Source organism: Pezoporus occidentalis, unplaced genomic scaffold, assembly GCF_034315485.1.
Source record: "Pezoporus occidentalis ecotype Australia unplaced genomic scaffold, CSIRO_AGI_Poc_V1 ctg77, whole genome shotgun sequence".
In the NCBI taxonomy this organism is placed as follows: Eukaryota; Metazoa; Chordata; class Aves; order Psittaciformes; family Psittacidae; genus Pezoporus; species Pezoporus occidentalis.
The window spans coordinates 583,760-600,572 of NW_026916126.1; the positions used below are offsets into that span (position 1 = coordinate 583,760).

At 40.6% G+C, this 16,813-nt stretch overlaps 1 protein-coding gene across 3 annotated transcripts in view; it reads right to left on the minus strand.

Annotated features, from left to right (window-relative positions):
- The window catches only part of ERG (ETS transcription factor ERG), a 145,820-nt gene that overhangs the window by 103,762 nt on the left and 25,245 nt on the right, over positions 1 to 16,813 (minus strand). For all 3 annotated transcript variants that reach the window (XM_062602574.1, XM_062602570.1, XM_062602572.1), the window contains exon 2: positions 3,057 to 3,144. In XM_062602574.1, coding sequence (XP_062458558.1) covers positions 3,057 to 3,095 — 39 coding nt within the window. In that variant the 5' untranslated portion in view covers positions 3,096 to 3,144. The remainder of the gene's footprint in view (positions 1 to 3,056; positions 3,145 to 16,813) is intronic.

Sequence of the window (16,813 nt, forward strand, 5' to 3'; positions counted from 1 at the left end):
GAGAAAACCCATTCTGGAAGACTGAGGGAATACACAAAGCTTGGTATAAACATGAACATCTTTCAACTACCAAAAACTGCCCCAAAATATTTTTTTTCATTTTAATTAGGGATACTGGATAACAAGAATTAATTTGTCTTGCTTTAAATCAAGTTAACTCTTCTTTTCTTAACAGTTTGCCACTAATCCAGACTAATGACACTATTTTGAGTCTTAGGAGTAGCAAATCTTACTAAACTAAGGTGCTGATCTCACAAACCATTGGGGGCACACTGAACTTTATTAATGTGAGTTGTCTTGCTTATTTCAGCCCTCTCACAGGCACTAAATGTGTAAAGCTGATCAAAAATGAAGGTCAAAATTCCCCACATTTTGCTGAACTGGAACTAAAAGTCCTTTTTTTCTCATCCACATCAAATGTTTCTTTCCTTCACACTTGGGCAAAATGTGAGACTGTGACTGAAGTGAAAACTGTACATTAGGGAGCAACAGGAACACAAGTTCACCGTATCAATTATGGATGCTTCACTCAAGCTGAAGAATGTAAAGTTTAATCTTTAGTAGCTATGGAATGAAGCTGCCCAACCAGAATAAGGACATATACATTGAGACCTTCAAAACATTTTCCCAAAATTGGACAGGATCTGCCTGGGTGTTGGAATTTGGCTCTTATCATTTCTCATTCAGGAATGGAGCACAAAACCTGTGATGGTTACATTTTCTTCTGGTAGTGGGAAAGGCTGATTTCAGAATATAGCACACATAAAAATTCACATAAATGCAAATGAAATCACCCTTTCTGCAAGAAAGATGTCTCTGAATATTCATGTTGCCACATCCATGTCTCTTTCACATTAATTTTCTGCACATGTTCAGGCAGAAAACTGAAATCTTAAAATCTGTCAAATCTTAATAATTCAGACACTTCCTAGAAAGCAGTCTTCAATGTTGCAGCTCTAAATGTGCATGAATGAGGCTGTGTCTGCTTATTTGAGAAAACAGAAGAAGCAATACCATATGACCTGATGCAGTACAGTGAATTAAACAAAACCATACCAAGGATGACCATAATGAACCCAGTCTGTCCCTTCTATATCACCACAACAATGAGAGAAAGAAAAGGCCATCACACGAAATAGTCTTTCCCACATCCTATGCACTATATTTTTTCATAAGACCATAGTTATGTCCACCCTTAAAGCCAGAACAGAGCATCCATGGTGGCTTTCTGAAGAATGTGTTTAGGCTGAAGTGGACCCTAATGACATAAACAGAAATGTGAAGGTTTTGATGTCTAGTTGTATAGCTTTCCTATACCAAACACAGTATTAAAGTAATTGCCTTCCTCACACCCTTTTCAACGTAAGAGCAACTTCTGTGCGATGATCTGCTGAAAATAGGTTTCTGCAAATTCCCTTGAACACAGCATTACAGAGATTTTTATGAGGCTCTTTTACATGCTGTAATAAGATGCACTGCCCAGCCCTGCCCTCTCAAACTCTATCTCCCATGGTTAAAAACCCCAACTACTTCAGACACCAGTTCTGGCAGAAAGCATGAAAGTGAGTTCTTCTTAATGTTATTTCTGGTACCGCAGACATGCAGCATGAAGAGGTACTAAATCCCCTTCAATTTTTTGAAGTCTTACTGGTTGAAATCCAGGTGATGAGACATGTTGAAGCAAGACTTCTTATGGGGGGAGTGTGTGTGCTTTTCTGCTCTTTCCATAAAAACAACTGAGGACCAGAAGGCTGTGAAAGTGCTGGGTTTTGGAGAGAGGGAAGGGATGAGCTCTCCCACTGCTGCCAATCATCTTAGTACCTAAACACAATCCAAAAATGTTGCAGGAAGATATACAGAGTGCTTCTTTCATTCACTACCCTTTCATGAGAAAAATGAGTTGTTTAAAATAATATTTCATTTTTTTCAGTTAAATATAAGTTGTAAAATTAGGTTTTTCTGTAGGGAGCTGGTAGATAGAAATCAACTGAAAAGAAACTCCATGAAAGAAGATGAGAAATTGGAGAAAATGTAACCTCAAGAAAAGACAGAAAGATAGAGAAAAAGGCAGTCAGAAAGAATAAAAGAAAACTCTTCACTTACAGCCCACTTAACATGGTTGTTCTATTTATTTGATTACAGCAATCTTATTACACCGGCAGTATCTTCAGATGGCAAAATCCATGTGAATGAGAAGCATGCTGTTTGTATATGAGGATCAGATGGCTCTTCCCACCTAAGACATTGCTATACGAATGTCTTCTTACTTTGCAAAAGGGAATTACTGTTCTTCTCTAGAAGCAGTCAGGAAACTGTTTCCAAACAAAACCTCTAGATGATGAAATAGCGAGTCAGGAATAGTGACCCCCAAATCAGTCACTTTGCAAGGCTCAGATGTTGTTTATGTACAATACCCCAAAATGCCTTGTTCTTAGCAACACAACATTAGCTGCACCTGCTGAGGTTAGCAGGCTCCAAATCTTCACTGAAGAATGACAGGAAAAGCACAGTAACAAGTAATAGTAACAATACCAGAAAAACAGTATGCCACCTTCTGAAATGTGGCAGAACAATGTGGTTTTTAAGGCAATAGCACAGTTCAATATCTATTCTCCTATGATTTACATAAAATGATGCACAAACCTTTTCAAAGGGATGCTTGTTTGCCTTTGAATTGTTGCATTATGCTCATTTTCATTCTCCAATTCAAGTTAATCTTTGCCACTGGCTTCTGTGGCACAAAACTGGGGACATATGAATTTAGTATTTTTCAAGTGGGTGTATTTTATCAAGCGTACTAAATATTAAAGGACCATCAAGGAGTTTTAATGTTAGAAGAACTTATCCTTAAAATCTCCACATACTTCAGAGCACCTCAGTACAGGTGTCAGCAACAAAGTCTGGAGGACTGACTCAGACAATAACATAAATATTGAGCAATGAAAGAGCAGTTTTGTGCAGTAGCACAATTTATAAACATGCAAGAAAATCTACGGTATGTATACATATTCTTTAATCTTATGACTCTGAGGACTCACAATGAACAGGAAACTAACCTTGATGTGAGCTGCTGGATCTGGGACAGTCTGAATCATGTCCTTTAACAGGCCAATGTGTTTACCAGGAGCTCAGATCCCAAGGCAGCTGCATAAGCAAAGAAACAGAAGTCATATGATTATATTTTAAAAGTTTATTTTCAGTATAAATCTCTTATCTTTTTATAGACTGATAAGCATCTTTCCTTCCCCAGACCTACTTGAGGACCAGTACAGTTGAAACTCCAAGGTGTTTCTGTTTCTATACCATCTGTTTATCATGTATTTCATACAGGAGAAAACAGTTGGCTCTGAAATTCTCCTGGAAAATTGGTCTTTATCTGTAATTCAGGATTTTCCCAAAATAAGAACTTTGGGATGCGCTCTGCCCCTCACAGCCCCATTATTCACTCAAGACACCAGAAATTTCCACAATCCCTTCTTCCGAACTCAGAAATATACAGCAGGATTGAAACAGATCTGCAACTGATATAAATAAATATCATTTCACTGAAGTTGTGCCCATTTACAAGAGCTGCAAATCTCATCCACCCGCTCAATTAACAGCACTTCAGAGCATGAATCTTCTGGGATCCCTTATCCATGTCCGGTCATAAAATACCTACGTGTTTGGGCAGGCAGGGTGCATTTGTCTGTATGTGCAAGGGTGGGTGACCATTAAAAAAATTTAATAACAATATACACTATAAATAGAGTACTGCTGAGTAACTAGAACATCAAATAACTGCTAAAAAATTGAGATTGATAAGTCAAAGAACTAGAAAGCATGGAAAAATGTAGGAACGTGAATATCATTTGAAGTAATCTGGCTTTTTCTGCATTCTCCCTAAAAGCCTGGAAATTCCCATTTCTCATGCAAGAGGTTTCCTTTTGCCCATGACCCTGAACTTCTTTCATGCTTTAAAGCAGCAAGCCACTATCAGAAAAAAAAATTCTCTTTCCTCAGCATTGGCTATTTTATTTCATTATCTGTCCTCACATCTACACTAGCTTATAAATCAAATTGCAGATAGCTTTTACCTATTTACTCAGGAGAAATATTGATATGGTGACTAACACTGAGTTGCAGCATGCCCCAGAAACAGTCTTCATGATACAAGGGAACCATCTATAAACTATGGCACTACACAGTGCAATTAAAGGTATCACCATTTAGATCTTGGTACACGTCCCCCATACTACTTAGAAAAGCCAGCTTTTTGTACCCCCTTCAAACCCATGAAAACTAAGTACTTAATTTGATAGCCTATTAAAGAAACCCCCAAACAGGCCAAATTCCCATTTTCCTCAGCTACCTGCGAGTATCAAATGCAATACTGATGTAATGGTTTTAATAGAAGATTTTTCTTTCCATAGACTTAAAAATCTTCAAAAGCAATAGGCACTTGTTTTGGTAAAAGCAAACTTTCAACAGCAATGTTGTTCAGATTTAAGTCATATAGAAACACTAACAGCACTGACAGGCCTTTCAGTTCTTTTCCTCCCTTCTCTAGTAAATCCACGCCTGCCATGTTATTCATTGGATTTATGGGATTCGTATTTTAAGCTTTCAAAACATCAAGCACAGGATCTGGAAACTACTAAATTTCATTTAAACTGAACAGAAAAATATTTTGAACCCAGTGTTAGATCATGTTTTCACAGTTTGCACACTTTCATCACTGGGTTGCCATAACGGTACCTCACCCCCAGCAAAGCAGCTTACCCAGGGAAGTGGGCACTTGTGCCTCATCAGTGTTTATTTCTGTCTCTCTAAGTCTTTGCTCAGCATGCAAGTATGCACTGTGCCTCTCCTCCCTACTGATGCATTTTACTCCATTAGCCCAGGTCTCAGAAGAGAGGAGGGTTTAGATACAATTCAGGAAATAACTTCCCACAACAATTAGACACAGATTAGGGGCTCCGATGCTTCTTGCAGGGCTGGTTACCTCCACCCCTTTTTGTCCCCCCAAAATGCTGCTTGCACCCTGTCCTGAAGCCTGTCCCCTTACCAGGACCAAGTACATGCCACCTCGCATTGTGGTGAGGATGGAGCATGCAAGACTCCTAGCCTTCTACAGCTGCTGAGCTGGCAACACCTGACAGTGCTTCAGGGATTTCTGCCTCTCCTGAGCTCTCCCTGCCTGTGTGGTTCACCCAACAAAAGCAGGATTTGGTGCTTAGGAAGCTATTGGTGTGTAAGAGAAGTTGTTTAAGCTACACCAGGCCCATTCTTATTTCATCTTTTCCACAAGAAGATGGATTCTTTACAGAAGAGAAAATGACGGACAACATTTGCAAAACAGTTGCCAACTCTACACCACATGGTATGGGAATCGAAGACAAGCAAATCTTAGTCAATATGAGTTGGAAAGATGCATATGCAACTGTTCTGGCTACTTGACTTTTCCCCATACTGCTGTGTAGCAGTGATCCTAAAAGGGAGAAAATTCTGCTTTAAACACAACCTTTGGCAGTGTATTCTTTTTCACCTGGATATTCATCTATAACCACTCAAAAGTAGGACATGTTCTAGTTTGCAAAAAGCATGACTTTTGCCCTTTTACTTCTGGAAATCATTGTTAAAAACGCTTTTCTTGCCTTTTCCAAGCAGCAATATAATTTTAATTATTTCAGCTCCACCTTTACTGGCTGGAATTGGAAGCTTCCAGACATCTGGTACTAACTTGCTGAACCAGATGGTATTTATTGCCAGAACCTCCCCCACCCCCAGCCCAAATTTCATGCTGGTCATGTTTGTGCTTGACAGTTTGTCACAGAGTCTACACGTGGCTGTAGATTTTGCCATGCAGCCACTGGCTAGCATGACTCTAATGCAAGAGCCAAAATGACACTAAAGCCTGGTTTACGGAGACATCTCTTTTCAGGAAATCGAAGCAAGGAAATGATAACACAAACTGAAAGTAAAGCACTTCATTAACTGCCTTCCTGATTTAGGGCTTAGCCCTGGAAGGATATATTTGTAGCCATAGTAAGCAGAGAAACAGCAGCAGTACTCCTGGCAGCACCCAAAGGATGGACCCTTGTTGTGGTTTAAACCCAGTCAGGCAGCTCATTCACTCACTCCCCCCCTTCTTTCCCTCCCCCTACTCCCGAAGGGATGGAGAAGAGAAACGAAAAGAATGCAACTCTCACGGGTTGAGATAAGAACAGTTTAGTAACTAAGGTATAACACAAATCACTACTGCTACCACCAGTAATAACAATGATAAAGGAAATAACAAGGGAAGAGAATACAACACCTCACCACCAGCCGACCGATAACTCGGCCCCCCAGCCCGACCAAGCACCGACCGATACCTCATCCAACCCCACAGTCTCCCAGCCCTTCCGGGTAACTCCCAGTTACATCCTGGGCATGAAGTGCTGTGGTATGGAATACCTCTTTGGTCAGTTTGGGTCAGGTGTCCTGTCTCTGCTTCCTCCCGGCTTCCCCTCCTCCCTGGCAGAGCATGAGGCTCACAAAGTCCTTGGCCAAACCAAAAACATCCTTGTTATCAGCTCTGTTCCTGAGCCGAAAGTCAAAACACTGCACTGCACCAGCTACCAAGAAGGAGAAACATGACTGCTACTGCTGAACCCAGGACAACCCTCCTCCTTGCCAGATGTAAGTCCATCATACGATTGAAAAGGAAACAGGCCCTGCCACATAACAGGAAACCTGCCCACCACGTAAAACAAATACTAGGTCATTAGGTCAGTATAACCAGTGGGACTGTGCATACCCGGTCACCCAGCCAGAGCTGCAGAGCTGCTGTGGGCTGCAGAGCAGCATGGGCAGGCAAGAAATGGCTTCTCGGTGGAGTCGGAGTGTATGTAACACTCCCACCAAGTGAAAAGAATCCGTGCTTTAGTTGTATGTGGGGACAGAGCATGTACTGAGCATGCCCAAAGGGCGCTGGAAGAGAAGTCACCAGAGGAAAGGCAGGAGACTACTGGGACAGTAGACCAGGCTCACATGCCCTGCCAATATCCTCAGGAAAAGACGGTAGCTGGCATCAGGCTGTGGGCAGTACTAATTACTCACAACAGGATATGGCTTTTGGTACTGGTTTCCATCCCCTAACCCATTGAAAGTATGATACAAGAACAACAGCAAGAGTAGCAATGTTGCTCATGAGACAGGAGACACAAAATCCTGTCCGATGTTCAGGACAGATTAAAATATCAAGATAAACCCATGTTATTTTACAAGACCAGCCAGAACTGCGTATGCCTGTGCTACCCCACACATGAGGACACAGATAAGCAATGGAGTCTGTTGTCTTTCTGTGCACACATGCATGCAACCCAAGTTTTTGGAGTTACGTAAATACATCAAACGGTCACAGAATTATGTACAGCTTTGGAGTTCACCAGATGTGATTACATTGGTTTTCCCTTTCATAGTTGTAGCCAAAGGATTAGACTTTTTAGTGTACACATATACTGCCAAATTACTGAGAAGGTGAATATCCCCTCTATATAGGGGGCAGCACACACACCTCTCTCATATATTTTCGCACTCATGTCACCTTGCAGACAGATATATAGCTCCATTTTCCATAATTTGGCATTCTATGCTCACCTAAACAAATAAAGCAGGTTCCTCGTGATGTGTCCTACACCCTGCATTAAAGCCCTGTGAGAGAGCATGACTGGGCAGTCAGCTTTGGAAAAAGGCTCCAGGCAAAACTCCCAGCAAAGCAATGCCCACATGGAGCACAGCTTGGCTGCAGCTAATAAAGAAACATGGTCCATGCTGCTGTTCTGCCAGGGATGAATGCAGCCTGAGGTACTTATACATAAAGAGAATGCTTTTCAAAATACATCCACAGTGTGTATTCGATACCAGAAAATGAAGGTCTGATTAATCAATGGCAAATGAGATGCCAGAATTGCTGGGCCAGATACCTGGTGCTGCAAAACCAAGGATGACATGAAATGGTTACACAAGCACCAGCTGCATGAGAGAAAGCAGCACCAATATTCTGCCTGCAGGACAGCGGCTCTCACCAAAGAGCCCTGTGTCACTTACTGCTGAGACACTAAGGGCCTGCACTTTACAAATATGTAAATGTTAGACAGCACAAAAAGCTATGAATGGCGCACAGCACTGGAGAGTTACAGACACACACTCACACACACACACACACACTCTGCTACAATGACGAATACAGAGTGGCATTGCAGTGAATTTCTACCAGCGTGACTTTAGGATGTTTACCATTACTCACAGGAGGTGAATCCCTGAGCAGTTATGCAGACTATCCCAAGTGAGTGCCAGCAGGACTTTCAGACCCCTCACACTGTCATGCAACTGTACTTATCAGATATTTTATAAGAACTGATGCTTTTCAGATGTTGGAGAACTTTTGAGACATCCATTTCTTGATTGATTTTTCAGGAAATCTCTTTTTGTGCATCTGGGTCCTACCAGCACTGGTGATAGTGTGTAAGAGAGAGAAAGATTGTGATAGTCAAAAGGAAGAAGGACTATAAGCCTGTGCTCAGTGGTGTGTCGAAACAGTGCAAGTTCTGTAGCTTAGAGCTGCACTTCTTTGGTAGATGAATGCCCCAGATATGATTTTCAGATTTCTGAGATTTGTGGACACCTAAAATCATTCCAGTTATGGTGGGAATGTTATTTGTGTAGCAAATTTAAGACAGACTTAGGCTTACTGCACTTTAGAAGTAGTCTACAAATCTGAGGAACCACAAGGACCATTAACTGAAAACCAGTGTGCAATCATTCATTTCCCTGGCGCTGTTGCTGTTTTATTCCTATCATACGGCTTTATTGAAATTAAGTCATTAAGTTCTTTAAGTCTTTAACAGGACTAAGAGGAGAAGAGGTGAAATCCTTATTCACTGAAATAAACTGGCCTTTTGCCACTGTCTGAAGCAGGCCAGTAATTCATGCACTCTGCCTTAGCTGATCTGTGCAAAACTCAGAAGCACAAGATTTTTACAAGTATGTAATTTGGACACTGCTGAACAAACAAACAAAACAAGAAGCTTCTTGCACAGCATGGAACTGTAATCTTATGCCTCCCCTTCTATAGTACTTCCACGTTTAGAAGGAGTTACTGTAGAGGCAGCTTCTACTGGTACCTGAGCTTTGTTGTGGACCTTGAAGGGAGCCCTGCCATGAGCTGGGGCAGACCATGCTGCACTCTGCACTGCAAATGTGGGGGAAATGTCTCAAACAGCAAAACCCAGTAGTACCTAGTGAAGAAGAACTGAAGCGCCCAGAACTGAAGTCACAGGAGTGTTTATAATTCAGCATTTATAAACAAGGGCTCCCATGAGCAGACTGAAATGGCAACTCTTCCAACCCACAGCCAATATGGACAGTTAGCTAGCTATTACATAGCAGAGCTGCTTGACATGGCTTAAAGCTTTTGTGTTTAAGTTGTGGTTGGGTATAACCACTTCAGGTTTGGGGTTGGAGTTGGTATTTTTTTTTTTTTCCCTTTTTTTCTTATAACCTTTCTGCGTTTTAACAGCCTCAACAATAAAACCCTGAGGAAAGATCCTGCTGCATTCACAAAATGCTGCTTACTGCCAAGACAGCTCACTTGAAGTCAGTGTGTATTTGCTGTTTGGGTAAAATTTCACAACTGCAGGTGGATAACATGAATAAAACAACAGTAGAGCGCAAGAAAACCAAAATAGGAAAAGATGTGTCAATCAACATCTCTACAATTTTGCATTCTCGATGAAAACTTTTTGTACTTGTCCTGTCCTTGCAAGACTGAAATAGATGGACGTGTTGTGCACCATCCAGTGTGCTTAGCCGCAGGAGTGAAGTGATGGAAAGTGGCATTGGTTGGTAGAGTAGTAAATTAGGATTAATAGATCTGGGATAGAAGAGGTTCCTAACCTGTGAATCTAGTACACTGCTGTACTTAAGAACACATTAAATAAATGGTAACTTCTTTAGATGCAATTTAAATAGGAGAATAACTCACTGATAATTTTCCAGTTACAGCTCCTTGATAGTTTTTAATCACATGCCATTATTTGTTTAAAAATATCAGTGGGAAAAACAACAGCGAGTGGGGCTGGTTGGTTGATGGGTTTGAATTCTGGCAGCTAGAAATGTAAACATTTTTCACTTTCCTTTTCCTGGAAATAAAGAAAACTCCACTGCCCAGCCCTCCTCCTGAAAAGCCTCCTGAGGTTTGGGTTTTATGACCAGCTCACGCTGATAAGCTCTCCCTCACACAATGTTAACACTATTTCTGTCAGTCAGATCAGAGGGCTGGTCTAACTGGCAGCAAATCACCTTTATGATGGGACTCCCTTCCAGCAGCCCAGGTTCTCCAATGCAGCAAGTCATGGTGCTCTGGCGTAACACACAGCAGGAGGGAACCCATACCAGCTTAGGGTGGAGGGTATGTAAAGCTTGCCTCTGTCGGCAGTGGACGTGGGCTTGGCATGGTTCAAGCTGACCGTGAAACCACAACTTGAATAATATCGCAAGCAAGTCAGTAACTGAAGAATAAGCCATGTGTTACCACCTGTTTGTGAAGGCACAGATGTCTGGGGTTTACAGTTAGCTCTATACTAATAGCAATACTGCAGTCTGTGGGGGCAAAGGGATGCATATATTTTAAGATATGCCTATGCCATCTGTGTCTTTGTCTCTCCTGGAGTTCATCAAAACTGAAGCTGTAAGAAGGATATTCTTTTAGGATACAGATCTAATCTGCATTCATTTTTCTTGAAGGCATCAATCCTCCTCCAGGGAAAACACAGAAAATGTTTCCCCCCTCCTTCCCTTTGGATGCAGACCTGGTGGAGAAGGCACATTTCCTTGCTACCACCCAAAAGTATCTGTGCAGCTACTGCTTATCTCACGTTCCAGCCCATGATCTCATGGGAGGATACAGCCCTAAATTAGCTCATTTACAGTAGGAACTTTAGACTACAGCCAAAAATATTTGTTTTTATTAGTATTGCCTATATAGTATGCCTCTGACCAATAACTTTTTTAATTTTTTTTTTTGGCAAATTACCATGTTCTTATTCAAAGCAATAATGAGGATTATATATCAATGTGGAATGCAGAGCAGCTATTCCTGAAATTCCCAAATGCATATAAAAGAGTTTGGAATTCCCCAAACACTATCTCCTCAGTCCAGGCGACTTACAAATGCGGTTAACATGAATGAAGTAATATCTTCAGAAGGGAAGGAGACTTTTGAGTCATGTCTGACACATTTAACTACACCAACCACTTTCCGTAGCTCATGGTTTTGACTGTCTTAATACCATGCAGGGGTGTTTGATAATGATTACTCCCTGATGCTTATCCTGTTACAGGATACTTATACACATGCATAGGGTAAGAAGAGGAGAGCTAATGAATGAATTCAAGACTTTGTGCTCTCCAAATGCAAAACCACAGAGGTCACCAGAAAAGGTCCCATATCAAGTCAAATTGCTGCTTGGTGTACTTTGCTGCCTTTTGGTTTCATGCTAGAGCTGCCTTGTTGGATTTACACATTTAACTATTCAAACTCAGTTCAACTCCATGCTTAACTGTAGGTGTCCCCCAGTCAGCTCTGCAAGAGCAAAACACATGGCCACAAAGTAACTACCACATAATTTCTGCATGGAGATTATAATTGTGGACCCTAGTGCTCTACAGAAATATGGCTTTCTGAAGAAAAACAGGATGACATCAGGAGAGATATATAGTGACAAGGTAGTTTATAATTTACATTCACTCCACTGTTAAAGCCCAAGCCTCTTTCAAACATTTTAACTGATGATCCATTTAAAACTACATCTGTGGAAAGATGCACTCACTGTTATCAAAATAATTAGTAACAAATTACTCTGAGGATGAAGTCACAAGCTAAGGAAAACTAGTATCTCTTTCTGAAAGAGAAAAGCAAATGAAAGTATCTTAGAAAGTAAAACAACCAGATCCAGTTCAATAATAACAAATTACGTATCGATCTCCCTTGGTGCATGTTACGAGCTCCTTCAGCCCTTCTTTGGCCATTGCCTCTTGGACTTTAAGACCATTTGTTTGAGAAAGATTTGTGGATTACCCAATGCTGGCATTCTACACTTAGTTCAGGTGCCTGAACTTTCTAAGGCCGGAATTAGCTGTGAGAACCTTAAGGACAGATGTACAGGAGATTAGACTAGATGCTCTAGCTGCCCTCTAGCTGTCAAAAATGCCTCTATTTTTAATTTTGTTCACAAGAGATCTGTTTCTAGTAAGCCCATGGATTCTTGCTAGGCAAGAATCAGTGTAGGTTTTGCACCACACACAGCATTTGGGTGAGACATTCGTATTTTCAAATACATGTAAGCATCTAGTACAAACTGACGGAATATATGTAATAAGCAGAAAGCAGCAGTATTTCTGAAAACTCACAATAATTGTGTGAACACCTCACAGATCTTTCAAGGATAACTACTTGATTAAATTTGCATAACAGAAATTGCATACCCCATGTGCTTTCAATAATTACTGAGTACATTAGACTAATATATTATTTACTGGAGATTATCCACCAGTTCTGCCAAACCTAGCAAAGTCCCGAATTGTTACAGTTAAAAACTGCAGTTAAAAATCTGAAAAATCTTAAATTAGATCTTTTGTGAGAACTGAAGTGTAATGCCACTTAGCTTAGAAATATACGAGCAAGAAATGAAAAATAGTTAACATTTTCTCTGCTTTCAATAAATTTCTTCAGTTGTCATACTTAAGAAACATATATGCTCCTCAGGAACAGAATGTACTGGCAACAAATCTGTTGCATGCAAGCGCTTACTTTGGGGATGCAAGAAATGTTTCTGTAATATGTACTGGGAAGTTGTCCTCCTTTTTCTCCCTCTAGGTTTCTCGAAGGGGGCTTCTTGTTTTAATTGAGGAAAATATTTGTTTTAATTCATATTAAAAGCATGTTAATGTGCATTTTAAACAGTAAAATGCACATTTGACTGTCTTTTTCCTGTGTGTATGGACTCCTGTTGATCCAGGATGCTGCAAAAGGAGAGGCAGCTATGTGTCCTGGGGAGCTCACCCATGAGACAGCCCAATCGAATGCCCTCTTTGAAGCTGTCTCTGAGCATCAGTGGGAAGAAACTGCTGTAGCTGCCCAGCCTCCTCCTGTACACCCCAGTCATGACCCATCAACCTTTTTCTTTTCCTGTGGCACCTCACTGTGGGGATCCCAGTGCCAAATTCGTTCAGCTGCCCATTGACTGCTTCCACCCGTGAAGCAGGAAATGCTGGGCCTGCAGAGAGAGCAAAGATCACATCAAGCCCTAAGGTGGGCTCAGTAAGAACTTTTCTGAAGGAAGATACACCAAAAGCAGACTGTTTGAATGTAAACTATGTGGCACAGCCACTCAGTGAAGTCTACTGACAATCCTTATCGCAGAGAAAATGCCCACAGAGATTTGGGCTCATCCAAGCCATTAGCTTTGTAGACCTAATGTGTTCCAGGGAGCATGAAATATGGTCCCATATGTGGAAACTTTCCACAAGGAGGCCTGACCTAGCCATGGATACTCACTGAAAGTGAAACAACACTTGCCCAAATAGTCAGATGAGGTGTCCGAACCATTATTTCTTCAGCACAGCTTTGTTTTCAAAGACATTTGTGGTGCCTGCTTCCCTTCTACAGCCACGTATGCCATGTATGGGCAACCCCTGCACCAGCAAAAAAGTGGGGATAAGCTCATGGGATGTCAGCATCAGAAAGAATGGGTAAGCACTCTATTTAGGGATAAGCAAAACATGATAAAGAGGGTGATGGTGGATGACCGTTAATAACTCCTTGCAGGATTTCTCTTGCTTTGAAACTCCACCCTAAGAATGGTAAAGGGGCTCCATGAGGAACAATATTAACCCAACCAACATGACCAGCAACACCATTTTTATCCTAGAGTATGCTTAAGACAAAGTGTAAACACATCTAGTGATCCTTCTGCAGCATATTAGTAAATTAGTAAATTCCACCAACTTCCAGTGGAAATGATTATTTGACTACAGAACAAAACTAAGGAGTCTTTGAAGTTCTTCTAACCAATTTTCCTTTATGTTACTAAATGCTTTTTATTCCTTTTGTATGTCCTTGGCATAAAATCCTTTTTTTCTATTGGTTTAATGTCTCCTTTTACTTGTGGCACTTTCATTTTAGATGTTGTGAAGTAAAAGAAAAAAACCAGGAACAGCTGTATAAACATGAGGTATTTAAGAAATAAAGTGACTTCCATTAAGTGTTGACTTGCCCTGCAAAAAGGGCTTCAAAAGAACATACCAGAACGGCTGGCACTTCCACTGCAACTTGAATCTTGCTTTATCAATAAAAAATGATAAAGCATTATAAAAATAGAAATACAACATATCCTTAGCAAGAAAGTACCTTGGAAGGATATAAGTCATCTTCAATAATGCTTTGATTAGTGACCTTCACAGCTTTGTTTTTCTTTTTATTTGAAATGCATTTGAAGAATGTCTATAAATAGCTAATACTGACTGAATGTATAATTTTAGGATCGCATCTGGATTTGGCAGTAGTTTGCTAGATGAAACACAGACCTGTCACTTGTGAAACTATAAAGTCTAAAGTTAAATGTTTAGAAAAATAATATTTGGTGGATCTAAATATGTTTCCTAATAGTGAGTGTAAAGCTGTAACATAAAATTTACAACACATTATTGAACCTGTGCTAAGCAAAGATGCAAGTTTGACTTAGAAATGTAAAGAAACAAATTTCACACAGAAAAGACACTCATTAAGGTCAACCGAAAACTCATAGAATGTTTATCTCTCTATGTTGCAAAGGAAAAGTTTGTATTCCTCCTCACACACTATTTAAAAACAGAGTGAAGAGGAACGCATTTAGCTCACCAGTTCTGGTTACACAGAGGCAAAAAGTGCAGCAAAAGTAGCACATGGGGTTTTGCATGTGGATAAATGACAAAAATATTAACAATTACAATGCATTTTCTTTAGAGCTGGAGAACAAAAGTGATTGCAGGGTTAAGGAAGGCTTCACTCACCTGGTGTGCTTTTCCAGCAAAACCTTGGAAAGCCCCAGTGTAATTAAGAGTTACAGATGCAACCACCTCTGCACTTTGGAAGTAGTTCCACCAAAGGAAACAGCACTAGTTTTAATGTATAAAGACATGAATAGGCCTTTGCAAGGATAAGGCTGCAGTTATCTTCTTGCTTAGATTCAAAATCAGGACTTAATGCAACAAATACAGCTTATTGACCAGATTTTCCATAGATGTAATAGGAAGTTTGGGAATGGGATACAGGAGGATTTTCTTAAGCAGTGGGGCCCTTCATACTTAGTTATTCTGTAATCAGTTGGTTTTATTGACATACGGTGTACAGATGGGCTTATACATAGCTGTAGGAATACAGCCAAAGTTTATTATCTTACTACATTTATTGCCATGCCTTCTACCAAGATGTTTCACAAAAGCACACAACTGGCACAGGACTCAATTCCATTTACATTAAACAGCAAAACTATCACAGATTTCAGCCGTGAAGGATCAGACTCCCACCACTATATGGGCACACACATGTGTTTCACCCACTTCTGAAGGGGTTTGTACCAGGAAGGAAGCAGCAACTCTGATAGCAGAGAATGCTGCTGCAGAAACCAGCTAATTCCCAGAACCAGCAGAAATAGATGGCAATTTTAAGAGATAAGAATAATTCAGATTGTTTCTTTAGGAAGGGAAGGCCAAATAATGCCTTGCCCCCACAAAACTGGTACATTTTGGATGGTATTTGAGGGCTGCTACCTTTGCATTGGAATTAAACACACACTGCCTGCACCCCAGGCTGGGCATCACTCTTTATTTTGATTCAGCCATACATAAGATACTTTGTCACTGAAGACCTAACCTGAAATGGTTTAGCTCTCGAGAAAAGGTTCTTCCAGTATTTTTGCAATCAAAGCTTTTCCTTTGTTCTCTTTCTCGAAAACAACAGATCCCATCTCAAATTCTCCTGCTAAAAATTGATGAGACATAGACACGTAACAATTGTGAGATTTTATGGTGTTCGCAACCTGACTGTAGAATCCAAATTTAGAATACATTTTACATTCCTCTACGCATTTGTTTGGATTTCAGTCACTCTTCCTCAGAGGTGCAACCTTAAGCAAGACCCATCAGTATGTCTGAATACAACAAATAATTCCCTTTCTTTTTTCCTCCTGATCTCACCACCACTCTATACATTTTCCCAGCTCCCATGACACCTAGGAACTGCTCACATTTTTTTGCAGTGTTTATGTCTGAAATATTCCTAATTTTCAGGTCTCAGTCCCACTCCTATGTTCAGTGAGAGCAGCCAATTATTTCATCCAAAACTTATTCAACCTTTTCCAACACTTTTTTCTTCCAAATCCCTGCTGTCTCTCCTATGCTCATTCTGACCAGTTCCAAAACCAATCAACAGTACTGATGGTGATGTGAGCATGTGGCTTTTGTGTCAGCTACAGAGATGCTGTCAATAGAGACAGCATATCCACTGGGACTCCAAACACAGCACTGCCCTGAGGTCTCCAGTATGGTGAACTCCAGACCCACCATGGAGATCTAGCAAAGGAGAACTAATTTAGACGGCAGAGACTACTGAAATAACTGTGGTGTTGAACTGTAACCCTTTAAACTGCTTTCTGTTTGAAACAAACTTAAAAGTGTAGGCTGAGTTTTACCTCTCCTTCTATCTTCTTAATATGGTCCCCCAGAAACCCTTCCTACTCCACAAGAATGG